The sequence below is a fragment of the Microtus pennsylvanicus genome, chromosome 6 (genome assembly GCF_037038515.1).
Source record: "Microtus pennsylvanicus isolate mMicPen1 chromosome 6, mMicPen1.hap1, whole genome shotgun sequence".
NCBI classification, from domain to species: domain Eukaryota; kingdom Metazoa; phylum Chordata; class Mammalia; order Rodentia; family Cricetidae; genus Microtus; species Microtus pennsylvanicus.
Window position 1 is genome coordinate 45,724,611 of NC_134584.1, and position 16,621 is coordinate 45,741,231.

The 16,621-nt window shown below is 39.3% G+C and overlaps 1 protein-coding gene across 4 annotated transcripts in view; it reads left to right on the plus strand.

Annotated features, from left to right (window-relative positions):
- The window catches only part of Rnf180 (ring finger protein 180), a 150,672-nt gene that overhangs the window by 100,204 nt on the left and 33,847 nt on the right, over positions 1-16,621 (plus strand). For all 4 annotated transcript variants that reach the window (XM_075976127.1, XM_075976125.1, XM_075976123.1 and 1 more), the window contains exon 6: positions 767-992. In XM_075976127.1, the coding sequence (XP_075832242.1) occupies positions 767-992 (226 nt within the window). The remainder of the gene's footprint in view (positions 1-766; positions 993-16,621) is intronic.

Here is a 16,621-nt window from a genome sequence, read left to right on the forward strand (position 1 = left end):
GAGGAAGAAGGTGGCCATGGTTAACATCTGCTAACTATGTTTGAGCTAAGGATTTGAGCTAAATGTTTGAAGTGGATCCCCTGGTTTAATCCCCACAGCGTCACAGATTGGCTGCCTCTGAGGTTAAATAATAGGAACTGTCTAGCATACCTCATGCAACTCTAAGTAGCCTCTCCCAGACTATTACATTTGGGGAGAGAACTGGTTCCTCATATTTCTTAGCCACCAAGCTAATCCCATCATTACCTCACATTGCTTTAGCAAGTCTTCCTCCTGATAGCCCCTTAACTTTGACACCTTCTTGGCACTGAGACCCAGAAGGATGGGAGGCATGGAAGGTGAAGTGCTATGGACACAGTGTAAGAGGGAGGGGTCTTGAGGGCATCTTAAGAAGATGCCATAGTAACGCCCTATAAGCGATGCCAGTCACTGCTTTGGTTAGGGGTGGGGATATTTGTAATGCCAGTGCTGGCAGATGCAACGTTTAGCCTGTGACTCTCGTTAGAGTCACAAGTGTGCTTTAGATACTTAGGTATGGTTTAGTCTTTAGTTTTCTGTAGAAATATTAGGCTTCTGGGATTTTCATATTTTTTTTGTTTCTTCTCACTTTAACAGATCACATTTCTATCACTTGGAATATGTTACAGAAACAGATACTATATGAATCTCATAAATATTTTAATTTTAACAAAATATAAGGTCACCATCTCTCAGGGAATCCAATCTCACAGTAAAGCAAGAAAACTGTTTTCCTTGTGTTCTGCAGACCTTGAGTAATGAGATGAGCACAGATGATGAGAATGAGTACACAGAGGAGAAGGACAGCTACATCTGCGCCGTGTGCTTGGATGTGTACTTCAACCCCTACATGTGCTACCCTTGCCGTCACATCTTCTGCGAGCCCTGCCTTCGGACTCTGGCCAAAGACAACCCCGCAAACACTCCCTGCCCACTCTGCCGGACCATCATTTCTAGAGTCTTTTTCCAGACAGGTAAATGCCGTCTTTGGTTATCATAGTTACCTAATGTTTTCTAATTTGTGGAGGGGGGAGGTTTTAACTCCAAAGGCATCATATAAATTGTTATGAAGTTAGTGAAGGGCATACACAGAGTGATTGTTGCTCTAGTTTATAGAAGAATGCTTGCCCAACTAATTGAACCGTGCCAGAACCACAGGTTAAAGTAGATCTTCATTGCTGAGCCTAACTCTGCACTCAGTCCCTTCACCCTCGCTAGCGGCTGGTCAGTCTCTATAGACACCTTTAGGGCGAGGGAGAGTCCAGCTGAAGCCACTGCTGCCTTCTTGTTGCTCCCATCTGCCTCCGCTGCTGCTTTTTCTGTGGCCCTAGGATCTGAGGACAGTTAACTAAGCCTGTTACCCAAACTCCCAAATCTCTAAGCGAGGAATGCTCAATCTTTCATACTGTGATATGATGTTGTTAATTACAAATGTGTTGGGTGACATTCAGAGCTATCCAGAGGTGCTTGCAGACACAGGCAATGGATCTGATGCACCTGCTCTAATCATTCCAGATATGGCTACGCCCATTTTTTTTAAGCAAGTAAGAGTAATGTACTGTTTACCTACTTGTCTGGAGATGACGTATGGTGTTTTGCCCATGTTGATGGAGAGATAGAAACTAATGCACATGAGCATAGAGAACTAAAGGAAGTGGCGGCGGTCACTGCTGTTACTATGGGGAGGAAGGGGCTTCCCATCTCCATGTTTTGTCCTCAGACTGATAAAATCAAAGGGAGATCGAGGTATGTACTTTATTAACTGTAAAATTGAAGGGCTTAAGCAGAAGTTTTATTCCCTGAAAGAAATCAAAGTCCCACCACCATCTGGGTGAAGCAGTGCGGGTGGACCCCAACCCAGCCAGCTACACAAAGGCTTGTGAATCTCTCTAGCCAAACAGTGAAGAGAAAGTAGAGCTATGGCCCTCTCACCTGCCTAGTGCAAGAAGCCTGCTGCACTATATCACTGCACATCCCGTGACCACGTGTCAGTGAAATGCCAAGAGAAGTTGAGTGGAACACAGACTGCCTACAGATAGAAGTCCAGATAGGTAAACTGCAGGGTCCTACATAGGAACTACAGTTTGATACAGTTTTAAATGTCCACACCCTACAAGGAAATCTTTAAAGAAGTTGTTTTCTTTATTCATTAAAAGAAAATACAAATTCTCAAGGATAGCTAAAGGAGTTTCTGGCGCTTATCCCTACAAGAAAGTTTTTGTGGCTTCTCTGGAGCATTTCAAGAGTAAGCGATAGCTTTAAAAGCATCCTCAGGGAAAATCGGAGCGTCAGCATTTCTCTTTGTTGCTCATGGTAGTTTAAAGGAAACCGAGGAAATATGAGTATAAATTAGATAAAGCCATATCGCTAATTGCTAATACAATATGGCTTAGTGTTCTTGTTAATATAATTTTAAGTAATAAGCTCAGACTCACCCATATTCCTACCATTTTAAGGTAGCGTCTAATACATTTACTTCTATAACATTGTGTATGTGTGCATGTATGCATGTCTAATTTTTTGTCATTGCTACCCAAACTATCAGATCATGTGAACATCTTCTTTTTCTAACTTGTTCCCTTGTTTAACCTGAAGTCCTTGTGTTTCTTGTAATTGACTTCATGGTCTGCTTAGCCCGGTTACTTTTATGGACTGTTTACACTTTTTATTTATAATTTTATTACATATTAATAGTATACATGGATAAAAGTTTGAACACATCATACAGTGTTTCCTTATGGTGAACTTCCAGAAGAAGAACTCGTAGTTAAGGCCTGTGTCTTAACAGCAGTGTGAGAGGGCGTGTCTCTACAGCCTTGGCCATCTAGTTTTCCATTTTAAATTCCTGAGGATGTTTTGTACATTTAGTGCCAATTTTTGTCATATGTGGAAAACAGTCTTCCCTTTTTGTCCTTTACACCTTAATTTTGGTTATGGTACTTTATGAACAGGCCAAATTTCTAGGTCTTGTTCTTTGTTTGTTTAGTTAGTTTGTTTTGTAGCATCGGGTGTTTAACCTTTGTCTTTATTGTTAAAACTTGGGTATCAAAGGCTCTACTAACCACACAAGTTTATAACCCTCCCCTTTACGTTTGGGTTGTTTTAAGTTGCGGTTTGTCTTAATTTCCCGTTTCCTGAGGTGCTCTGTTTGCCTAAGGATAAAGCACCATTTGGCAATCCTTAGGCACATGCCCCGGCAACATTTAACATCCGTTCTCTCCGTTCCAGCTCAACTGTCTTCCTTTGAAAAGCAGAGCAACTCCTAAGACATGTCTCTTGGCAGCTGTCCATTCCTCTTTCTGCCTTGTCACGAGCATTACTTCACTTCTTATCACTTTAGGATTTACATTTTAATAACTCACAAAGTAAATTTAAACTAATGTGAGGATGAGTGGCGTTCTAGTGAATATTTTTATAACAGTGATAATTATTGTTTATTGCTTTCCAGTAAAGTTCTATAATTCCTTTCCTAAAGGCTCTGCATATTCTATGTTAACTTTATGTCTCTATATCCAGTGCTTGCTATTGTAATATTGATTTTTTTTTCTTCCTTCAGTTTCTGCTATTTCTGTGCATGTTAGGAAAGCCACCTCGTCTTCAGTTCTTCTCTTCCCAGCATCTGAGTGTTGGAAATTATTTAGTGAAAAAAAATAATCATATAAATTACCTAATATCATTATTCTTATTGTGAGATTGTTATTGCCAATGGTGATTGACAGTGGTGATGGAGGAAAAGCTTGGTTCTGATTGTGGTATTGTTACTGCTGAAGGTTATAGAGGAAAAGCTTGGCTCTGATTGTGGGATTGTTATTGCCAAAGGTTATAGTAGAAAAACTGTCCTCCTTTATAGCAGTGAAGATACTCCTTGATGAATAAGGGGTCCTTTGTATCATATTTCTGTTAGGTTAGCTCAATGGGTAGAAATACAATGATACTCATTCCAGATTTATCGCATGCAATGCTCTTTAGTGAATAATATCCTTATACTTGAACTGTAACTTTCCCTAATTATATGTTCTTGCTTAAGTGTTACTGGTAGTGTTAGCTACTTAATGCTAATAAAAGTTGAAAAGTTGAAGTGAGATAAGATAGGCAGAAGAAATGACAGAGGCATCAAGACTTGCTTATAAAGTAGGCATGAAGCTAGACTGTTGAAAGTTGTATGGAAAAAGTCACATTGGTAATGGGTTCTGTAAGTTGCTAATTAGTATCCATAAGCACCTTCTTTCTTCCTAGCTTAGCCCTGAATATTGAGCCCTCCTAAAAAAGGCCAGTGGGTCCTGGTCGCAGACCCCATCCTCTGTTTCTTACTAATCTGACCCACTGGCCCACAATTGGCTCACAAATGAGCGTGTGGTCTGTCCAGTGAGATGAAAAGAAAATAGATGGGAAGAACTGTTTTATTTCTCTTTGAACAGGAACAAAAGTGTCTAACAGTGTTACTTGCTGGTAGACATCTTCTGAGCAAGTGATAAATCAGCCTTAGTATGATGTTAATATGGATGTCAGAGCTGAGAAAAATACCTGAAATGGGATTGTAATAACATTGTTGGTCCACAGAGTCAAACAAGTCAAGCTTTAGATTTCCTATTATATGAAATAATAAATTTTCTCATTAACTAGGGCAATTTTAATAGATTTCCTGTTAAGTTTCAACTAAAAGGCTAGATAGTAGACCCTGTCTCAAAAGACGAACAAAAAGCAACTTACTGATAAAATCATACTAATTTTAAAGGTAACAATAAGGAAACTAAAAATGATGGATACACAAAAATTTACAGGTGTGATGCATAGAAGATAATATAAAAGCTAGTCAACAATATTTTGAATTAATAAAGAAATAATAAATTGGACATGTGAAGTGGTTATATGTTATTGGTGTCCATAACCTCTACCAGCACAACTATTTAACTAATGAAAATATTCTTTTAAATCACATTAACTTAAATTCATAGAAAAATTTGATAAGGGTTTATTAAAAAATACCTACTAAAATTTACCACTGTTTGGTTGGGAAGGTGTTTCAGTGGGCTAAGAATACTTGTTGCTCTTGCAAAAGACCTTGGTTCAGTCACCAGCACCCACATTGTGGTTCACAACTATCTGTAACTCCAGTTCTAGACAATCAGACACCCTCTTCTGATCTCTGACAAAGCCCTGCCTGGATGACTACATTCAGGAATACATATACAAGGATGTTCATACATATATTCATACAAATAAATAAATAAGTCAACAACCATAGAAGACAGTCAAGGAAAACAGCTAAGAAGAACCTTCCTAGGGTAGCATGAGCCTCAGAGGAAGATAAGGACACACTGCCCCTGTAGGAGAGCACCACAGAATCTAAACCTAGGGCAGGTTTTGCCTCATGGCATTGAGAACAACAGTGAAGGAGATCATAGGTAAGAGTGGAGGGTAAGAATTGGGTGGGGAAAGGGTCTCTCTAAACTGTGTATTCAAGTTCTAAAGAATTAAAATGTAGGCAGTCATTAAACAAGACCCAAGAAAAAGAAAAACCTACATATCCATGGTTAATTGTTTTTTTTTTTACAAGAGTGACAAAAAAATAAGCTTTAATGGCGGTTGACCATATGCTTCTGGTTCTACTGTTTACCTAGATGGAAAAGAATGAATTGGACTCCTGCCTCACAATATGTGAATATATGTTCATTGTAGAACAAAACCATAAAGGTAGGATGAACTAAAAATAAATTCTTAGAAGAAAGCATATCTTTGTCTTTGTCAACTGTGATTTAACAATGGTTTCTTAGATACAACACCTAGGGCACAAACATTCAAGGGAAATAGATAAATTAGACTTTATCAAAGTTAAAAGCAGCCTTACTTTAAAGTAGATAAATCAGAAAAGGGCAAATGAAGATCTTTTTGCTAGCATTTTGACTAATAGACTCCAGGTCCATGCTGTGAGATCCTGTAAGTTGCACAGAATGGGTGGATGTCTCGACATTGGAAGGGGGTCTGATGTAGAAGGTCCTTCTGTATATGTGTTGCTTTTATTTGTTAATGAATAAAGAATCTCCATTGGCCTGTGATACGGCAAAGTAGAGCTAGGCAGGGAAAACTAAACTGAACACTGGGAGAAAGAAGGCAGAGTCAGGAGACACCATGGAGCCGGCGGAGACAGATGCCAGGGACAGAACTTTACCCAATAAGCCACAGCCACGTGGCAATACACAGATTAATGGAGAAGGGTGAGTTTAGGATATAAGAGCTAGCCAGAAACACACTTAAGCTATTATCCAAATAATATATATTATTGCAAATAATATAGTTTCTCTGTAATTATTTGGGGGTTGAGCAACCGAGAATGAACTAAGAGGCTCCGACTGAAAGAAAATACTTTGTCCAACAGGGGTCACAGTGTCAGTACATCTGCTATAAAATCATTCACTACTCCCGTCCCTTTCCTAGTCACAATACACCCTGATCCTAAAGGAAAGTTCCTACCCTTTGTTCTAATATTTTTCTCTTCTCAGCCAACCTTCCCGTATTCACTGCCTCCCTAACCTCTGGTTCTAGTACAGTGGACTGCAGCGGAACTCAGAAAGGATGAGCAGATAGAAAGAAATAGATGCAGATAATTACCTCCACAGTGTGTGGAAATTATACCACAAGCAGGGAAATAACATTTAAGCTAAACTGAGACAAAGCATTAAAGGGGAATGTGATGCCCCATCAGAGATTTTGGGCTGTCACAAGAATTGAAGGATGCTGCTTGAATTTGGGCAGCAAGGCAGTGGCATACTGCAGCTTTGGGGACCGTACCAAATAATTCTGAATTATCCTGCTTCTGTCTGACCTTCTAATGTCCTGCTTGACTCCATCCAGGGCATACAGATTCTTAGCAAGACTATCACACTCTTTCTATCCTCTTTTACTGTGACCATCTTTGATTTTTCTTGATCGTGTCCAAATTTATAGGAAGGTCATTTCATATTTTCTCTGATTCTACGCCAGCAAGTCTCCTCTATTAATTCTAATGCTAATGCAGTTCTCAGTTTGATTATGTGTATGCCTCTACTATTCCATTTTTTCCAATTCATCTCATATGGAATAAACTCTGCCTCTGAAACCCACACTGATTCTGTATCAGAAAGGCTATTTGACGGTGTCAATTTGTCTTCTAGCATAGCCATTCCAAAACTTTAATGTATGCAAGTGAATTTTTATTATGAAAAGAAATAACAAAATATGCACAGTATTTAAAGTGTGGTTTCTCAGAGTTCTTTCATCTTTTTACCACTTTAAAAATTTTTCTCTGTCCACATATTAGTAGAGATATTTTTTTACTTAAGAAATCTTCTTAACCAACATAATTATCCTCAGCAATATGTCTGTTAATTTATTGATTTGATGTTCTAGTTTATATATTCTCTTATGCCTTAAACATAAGTGATAGCTATAAAATATTCACTCTTATCCAAAATCACTTCAATATTATTAATTGCTTACAAATCAATTTCTGAAAAACATTGGCTCATAATTATGGAGACTCATTTCTAGAAGAAAAGCCCTAAAATGACTTAACACAGTTCCTGGGATTGAGGTAGGTAAAGCCCAGATCATCCACTCTAGTTTTAGGAGATGGCATATCCGGTATTGTCCAGGCTATCTCTACCTCCCAGCTTAAGTAAACAGCCACTCTGATGTTCCCAAGGAACTGCAGCTACTCACAGACATATTTCTTGTTTTTCTTCCATTTTTTCTTGATCTCTACTATACCACTTGATGTTTTTAACCATTGAAGTGTGTTACTTTGACTATTTTTACATGATGCTATAGCCTATATGGTCATACCTGTACCATAATTTGGGAGACAGAAAGAGCACTGTGAGTTTTAGGACAGGCTAGGCTACGTAGCAAGCTCCAGGCCAGTTGAGGGTACAGAGTGAAACCGTGTCTTGATCTCTTAAAATAATTAAATGACATAAAAAAAACTATTAGCACTTAGTGAAATAGTGAAAAGGCAGAATAGAGTTGTATTTCTTCTTCCACAGAGGACAACAAATTCTGTATTTTGTTAAGCCACGGTTATCTATTAATCAGCTCTGAAAAACCACTAATATATCCCTTTCCATAGATTTCAAAAAGCTTGTCCTCAAATGTAACAACATATAACAACTCTATGAATGCTTAGCATTTTGTCTGAAGCATATTAAGTGCTCAGTAAATTTTAATATTGAACTAAGTTTGATTAGATAGATTTTCTTTTGGCTTTTCTATCAGGGGCAAAATGGTATTCCTGAAAAAAAAAGCTTAAATAATTTTTCAAATCTTCAAAGTTACCAATAGATTTGATAATCCAAAATAAATATAATTGTCTGAGGTAAATGTTTGGTTAAACATTAAAGATAAGTATACTACATTTTCTTTATCCATTCTTCTGTTGAGGGATATCTATGTTGTTTCCTATCTCTGGCTATTATGAAGAGAGCAACAACGACATGGTTGAGCAAGTGTCTCTGTGATAACATGGCATGGTATAGCTGGATCTTGAGGCAGATTGAGTGAGTCCCATCTTCCTGAGGAACCACCACACTAATTTCCTTAGTAGCTGTTTGAATTTGCACTCCCACCAGCAATGGAAGAGTGTTCCTCTGTTTCATATCCTCTTCGGTATGAGCTGTCAATAGGGTTGTTGACCTTAGCCATTCTGACAGGCATAAGATAGAATATCAAAGTATTTTTGATTTGCATTTCACTGATGACTAGGGATGTTGAACATTTCTTTAAGTGTTTCTGAGCCATCTGAGTTTCCTCTACTGTGAATTCTCTGCTTAGGTTTTTTTAAATTGGGTTATTTGTTTTCTTGGTATTGTTTCTTAAGCACTTTATATGTTTTGGATATTACTTCTCTATCAGATGTATAGCTGATAAAATATTTCCCACTTTGGGCTGCTACCTTGTCTGAATGATGGTGTTCTTTGCCATGAAAAAGCTTCTCAGGTTCATTAAATTGATTTTAGTGCCTGTGCTAAAATTGAGAAATTTGTTTCCTGTGTCAATGAATTTAAGCTTATTTCCCATTGTCTCTTCTGTCAGGTTCAAGTCTTTGATCCATTTGTACTTGAGTTTTCTTCAGGCCACTAAGTGTTCTTTTTGGATTCTGTTTGGATTCTTCTACATGCAGGCACCAACTTGGACCAACACCATTTGTTAAAGATACATCAAAAGAGAAACATAAATGCCAAGTCAGCCACAAACCCTTCTCTGCATTCCTTTACTACCTGTAAGATATGCTAGGACAGTGTTGACACAAACTTGTGGGAGCAACCAACCAGTAACAGATTTGACTTAAGGCCCACTCCATGAGATGGATCCCATATCCGATACTGCTTGGGTGACCAATAACCCAAGACTAGAAAGCCTAGGGACCTAGGATAAAAACCAAATAATACTGGTCTAAAAACAAGGGGAAATGTAGTCATAAAATGTCTCCTAATAATATACTGCTATACTCAAAGGTGAGTATCTTTTTCAGCCATCATCAGAGAATCTTCCTCGTGTAGCAGATGAGAAACAGATATAGAGCCCCACAGCCAGACATTATGCAGAGAGGGAGAGACCTTGGAACACTCAGACCTACGTGAGATGTGATCATCAAATCCCTCCCCTCCAGGCTCAGGGAAGCGCTCCAAAGAGGATGGGAAAATGCTTAAGACTTAGAGGGGATGGAGGACACCAAGAAAACAAGCCCTCTAAATCAATGCTTATATGAACTTACAGAGACAGAGGCAGCATGAACAGGGCCTGCACGGGTCTGCACCAGGTCATCTGTGTTTATATTTTAACTTCCAATTTACTGTTTTTTATGAGATTCCTGAGTTTGCCAAAGAGTGAGTCTCTGACTCAGGCTTTTTCTTGCACTTTTTTTCCTTCTGTTGGTTTGTCTTATTCAACTTCAGTGTGATAGTTTTTATTTTACCCCATTGTATTTTATTTTAAATTAACAGAAAGCCTAGCCACTAGGGTAAATATTAAGCACAAAACTGTCATTTATACCTGCTGGGAAAGAGAAAATCCATTTTCTCCAGTGATACTGGGTATGTCAACCACTGCAGCTCAGGTCTCATGTCACATAATAGACTCCACAGGTTTTTTTTTGTGTGTATTTTATTTGGTTACAGTTTGTAGGGTTTGTTTTGTTTGGGTGGTGTTTTGTTTTCGTAGTTTAAGGTGGTATTGTTACTGTACTTGGTTTCTGAGGTTTTTGTTTGTTTGTTTCTGAGAAAGAACTAAAAGTTGGGTGTTAGGTAAGGAAAAGACTATGATCAAAATATATTTAAATTTAAAAATGGTTTAGTAAAAAACTAAGAAAGAAAATAAAAGTCTTTAAACTATTAACTAAAAGGTTAAAATATCATCATCATAACTCTTCCTTTGTTTTGGCACAGCATTACATTTAATTATATTATGAAATCCAAACATTGTGGTGCCAAATGCTGAAGGGAAAAATGTAATCAAGCTGAGCAAAATTTCAACAAAAGTTTATCTTGCCCGGCACAGGAGCTCCTCAATATTAAAAGTACACTAAGCCCGAGCTGCTCTCAGTGATGACTAAGATAGAGGCTCTGTAGCTACATGATGACAGAATGATAGATAAACTAGGTTGGGCTTGGTTTTGTCCCTCCTTTGCGTCTCTTTGGGCTAAATTATTTAGCTGCAGGATGGTCCTTCCCTCCACAGCTGTGAGTGAACGGATCACAAGGACAGGTATGAAAATCAGATTCATAGTTACTTGGCAAGCACGCATAGGTAAGATTTGTCAGAATTGAACGAGCATCCTGGTTGGATTTTTTCCCAGCCTGCAAATCCCTTAGGATTCCCAGCTGGTGGCAGACCTTCAGTTACCAGATAGTAAGAACTCTCCGAGCCTTAAAGGACTGACCCCCCTGATCAAACTGTTCTATCTTACCTTGTGTATTTCTGTGATTGAAAATGGTAGCTTTTCATTAAATTTAGACCTAACAACAGACCCAGCTTTCTCTGTCTTGTTCACACTGAACATTTTGAAGTGTCTTGAATGTATACAACATGCATTTCAGTAGGAGTGTTAGAACCCAGTTTCAAATGGAACTTTCTAACCCTTCTTAAGGTGTGAATAATTATTGCCCTGAAGCCTGAAATAGCTTGGCAACAGTTTGTGATTTTCATTGCTTTACAACAAAGTGTGTCTTAATGTCAAACATGTTAGCCCTTCCCCATTCCTGTGCGTCTCAGATGTACTTGACATCTTAACTCAACCTTACTCTTTCCACTGTTAAACAGTACAGGGAAAACTATTTGGATTCTGTGCCCCAGAAAGAAGTAGAAAACATTCCAAGAACACTCTATAAGGCAGTGATTCTCAGCCCTCTTAATGCTGCGACCCTCATATTCTGGTGACCACCATAAAATATTTAGTTGCTACTTCATAATTATAATTTTGCTACTATTAAAAACCGTAATGTTATGCAGAATATCTGACTGCAGCCCCTAAAGGCATGGTGATCCACAGTTGGAACCACCGCTTATGGTCTTTGTAAACCAAAAGCAAATTGAGTAACAAGGAATTAGTAGCAGCTGCAGAGAATTATTTCTTTAGAAGTCTGCTTCTTACACCAGTAACCACTCACTGGGAGTCTAAGTCCATCTCTTGTTTAGTCCTTGCAAATATGTAGTATTGCATAGTCCATACATAGACATACATAGAAATCTATAGTCTTTACGTTAATCTGGGATCACATAATGTCTATGAGTAATATATAACATGCACAGAAGCTTCTGAACCCCCAATCATATAATTCCAAACTCTGGGAGAAATAGCTTATTACAGTCACAACTTTTACATGTGGCCCTTTCTCTCAGATGTTTTTTTCTGCTTTATATTCCTGGGAAAAAATTAAGAATCGTTTATCAAAAAATATAAAACTAAGACATTAATTATGGGGGAAAGCGTTTTTGTAATAATGAAAAACAGAAATGAGATAACAAGGACATTAATAATCTGAATGAAATACCTGGACACATATCTTTCAGCATTTTAAATTAAGAATCTAATACTACTGGGTCTATCTAATACACTCTGCCTTGTGTTTATAATCTTACCCTCTTCCATTTCTTAATATTATTCCTGGGCACTACACTGGATTAACCATGAGAACCCTTCGCTCATAGCATTGAGATTGCCTTTTTACTTGATACATATAGTCGAATACAGGCTCCATGCCGGTTGTGTAGCTTTCCTTTCTACAGTTAACAGAATGCTAGAAATATGCTTAACAAATATTTGCTTGACAATAATGAAGTGTGTAAACATAAAGTTACCAAATACCAAGCCTGAAGCTGAAATCAAAGCGAAAAGCTGACTATATGGCACAGGCCTTAATTCCAGCTCTCAGCAGGTAGCAGGCCTTTGTGAGTGTGAGGCCAGCCTGGCCTTTACATCAAATTCTAGGCCAGACAGGTCTACCCAGTAGTAATTCCTTTATTTTCTATGAAAGCATCACATTAAGATGCTGCCGTCTTGGTACTATTGCCAGAAAACTTAACTTATGACCAAGACAACTTCTGCAAGAAAGAGTTTGTTTGGAGCCTGCAGTTTCAGAAGGTTAGAATCTGTGACCATCATGGTGAGGGGCATGGCACTGGAGCAGAAGCTAAGAGCTTAACTCTTGATCCACAGTCCTGAGGCAGAGAGCTGAGAACAGTATAGGCTTTGAAACCCGAGCCCACCCCCAGTGGCACGCCTCCTCCAACAACGCCACACTTTTTAGTCCTTCCCAAACAATGCACTGGGGACTAACTCAAATATATAAGCCTATAGGAGCCATTCTCATTCAGACCCCACACATGGGAAGTGCATCACCTGCCGAGCTATCTTCCAAGCCCTGAGTAATTAATTACCTTTTTTTTTATGAAAGCATCACATAAAGATGCTACAGTTTCCACTGCTATTACCACCACATTTAGCTAAGTGTATCATCAGAACAGGTCACAGGCTTAAATATTTTCTAACACATTCAATAACACAGAATATTGATTATACCTAGCAAGTTCTAGTATACTTCATAATAAGCAGCCCATACCCTGGGCTATCAAGATGGTTCATCTGGTGAAGGCCCTGGAGCACAGTCTCCAGGAACCACGAAGGAGGAAAAGAGAGCCTCCTCCTAAACCTCACCCAAGCTGTATAGCATGCATGCACCACTGTTGCAGGATTTGTTCACACTGACACTCCGAGGTTGTTAATAAATTTTACCTTGAATCAGAGGGCGAAGTCAGTGATTGGCTGAACATAAATAGTCACAGAAGTTTAGGAGGACACAGATAGGGGGGCACAGGAAGATAGAGGGAGGGGTTTAGAGAAACCCTTATCCCTTTCCATCTGGTGAGCCTAGAGAGTTAGGGTCAGCTGACCGCTCCTCCGCCAGCCTTTGGATCTCTCAGGTTCTTATGCCAATATCTGACTCTCGAGTTTTTATTGATATTAGAATAACTTAGATAAATGCATCACACCCCTCTGAAACGCACACAATAAATCAAATGTCATTCTAAATAACTGAAAACAGAGAAGCATGTGCTTCTGATAGGTAGTAGCAGCTGAAAGAGACACAGATGGTTTGTCACCTCTCCTGGCTCCCGCTTTTCTTGGTGTTTCTTGCAGGCTATTTTTAGGAAATGTAATTGTGGGTGCTCTGTTTGTTGCTGATGCCTGAATTTTCGAGCCTAAATGCCACTGAGATGAAATAACACACACACACACACACACAAGACTATCTTCCCAGGGTAAGGAAGGGTACTACTCAGGTTTATAGAAGTGTAATATAAGGCTTTGGTTTGGTTTGGTTTGGTTTGGTTTTGTTGGTGCAATTTTTTAAATTTTATTTTAAAAAAAACACACACACAAAAAAAAAAACCTGTCTTTTCTCATTTTACATACCAATCCCAGTCCCCCGTTCCTCCTTCCTCCTCCCACCTCCAATCCACTCCTCAGAGAGGGTCAGGCTTCCCATGGGACATTAACAAAGTCTAGCACATTGCTTTGAGGCAGGACCACGGTCCTCCCCACTATATCTAGTCTGAGCAAGGTATCCCTCAAATGGGCTCCAAAAAGCCAATACAAGCAGTAGGGATAAATCCTCATCTCACTGCCAGGGGCCCCACAGCCTGCCCCAGCCATACAACTGTCACCCACATTCAGAGGGTCTAGTTTGATCCTATGCTGGTTCCCTCGCTGTCAAGTCAGAAATGGTGAGCTCCCATTTGCTAAGGTAAGCTGTTTCAGTGGGCGTCCCCATCACGGTCTTGACCTCTTTGCTCATATTCTCACTCTTCCTACTCTTCAACTGGATTTTGGGAGCTCAGCCTAGTGCTCCGCTGTGGACCTCTGCCGTAAGATAAGGTTTAATACATCTAAATAGTATTACAACCAAAAAGGACTTAAGGTCATTTCACCCAGTGGCTGCCAATCAACTCTAGCTGTGAATCAGAATCCTTCAAAGGGCTTGTTAGAGAGAACAGACCTAGAGCGCACATAAGCAGCGGTGCTGCCCTACACCGTCGGGATGGATGTGCCTTCTTAGCAGCATCTTAGTGATTTTGACACCTACCCAGGAACTTAGAAAGGATAGATCTAACATAATACCCTTTAGACAGAATTAGATTCAATTAATCTCTATCCCTAAATACATCATCAAAGTACCAGGCACATAGCAGATCACAGACCACGTTTTTGCTGGCGATTAGGTGGGAAGTGGGTATTAAAAACAGCTCAGTGGCTGATGGAAAGCCCCACAGTTAAAAAGCAAAAGCCCAGCTCTTACTTGGCCCAGCAGTAATTGCAGCAATACTTTCCTGATCTTCTCTTGTCCACATGCCTTTCTGATCAATTGTGGCAAATAGAATCATCCAAAATGATCAGTCTCACTAAATCACGGCGTAGGCATGCTGGTGCACGCACAGGGACAATTGCCATATAGCTGGCAAATTACAATTGCTCCAACCGTGTTTACCCTGAATGTGTTATCTAAGTATTTCGCTACGTTGCTTTTTAAAGAGCACACTGTTGAGTTCCGGAAAGCCCAGAAGAGAAGTACAGGCACCATTGTTGATGTTACTTTTCACATCTTCTCCCAGAAAAAAAAAAAAAAAAAAAAAAAAAAAAAGCTTCTGGCTGGCTTTTACATTTCTTAAGTCTGTTTTACCAGAGTTCAATTATATTTTCAAATACGTTTTCAAATAAGAGAGAGTGTGTGATGGTGTCTCTGTTTACTGCATCACCATTTTAGAATTTGGTTACAATATTCCCAGGAGGAAGAGGGAGGAATGATAAGAATTCTTGAGTTAGATGCTGTTTTTGTTTTGTTTATCTTGGCTCTAGCAGGACATCTTCATTACCTTACCACCTTGGTCGATTTATAAGACCATTTTAGAATGTTGTGTCATTTTTCATAATGGCCAACACAGTAAAAGATTCTTGATTATGCAAATTAAATTAAATTAGACAAATTAAAATCATTAGTCCTGGGGGGGAGGTGATATTACCAGTCGTTCCATGGCTCTGTTCTCCTTTGCAGGATTGTGAAGGGCACAGAGGGTGTGAGATGGTGATGGTTTCTCTTAGCCAGGAGAGAGTTGTCTTGACTGAAGGGACTGTTTGTTGGCAGTGGACAGAGTGGGCCTTGTAAAATCATCTGTGCATTTCTGCAGAAGACCGCCCAAGGCTATCTACCCTGGAAGCACTGAAGTGTTTCAACACTTAAGGGACAAAGAATGCAGAAGCCAGAACAAGCCCAGCTTACATAAGCAGGCTAAAAATTCCCTTTTTTTTTGTAACTCATGTACTTGAATTATTGGCCAACAGGTATAGCTCCAGGAATGGGGCTGGAGTTGGCTCTTTCACACATAGCATCGCTTACCTAATTTTTCTCTTACACTCTCCCTTTAGTGTTAATGTAAGATTACAAATTAGGTTTCTTTTTTTTTTTTAACTTTCTTGAGAATCAACCTAAGGCAGTGTTAAGTGAAAACAGAGATTATGACGTGCAATTAGAATAGGCTGAGGCTCAGAAACAGAGGTAGGAAAGAAACTAAAGCCAGGCCGGATGAAAGTAAGAGCAGGTTTGATGGAGATGCTGGTTGTTTCTCTCTGTAGCCAGCAGCCCAGCACTGCCCTCTCCAAGGAGAGCTCCAGCATAGGAAAGTCAGCCTGGCTCTGCCTGTCTGCCCTGTGTGGCTCTGTGACTCTCAGACTGTCTACTGTTTGAAGAAAGACCATGGATAGCCTCTGGTTGGCCTGTGGGTGCTGCAAATAAATATTCCCCCCCTTTTTTTTTTAACTCATTAGCAAAGCTTCTCAAATACTGAGAATGCGTTTTTACATTTTTTAAAGGTCGCTCTGATTTGCAGCAGTACACGCTGTAAATGCCCAATACGTCTTTCCAAAGAATTAAAAACATTATGAAATAAAAAGATTTGAAATGGATTTTCTTTTTGCTCTCACCCCTGAGCCCTGATCACGCTCTGGCTATACTGTTACCAAAGTGGTGAGACTTGGTTCTTTCCCGAAACTTGTCTATTTCTGTCCTTTTGTCTGCAG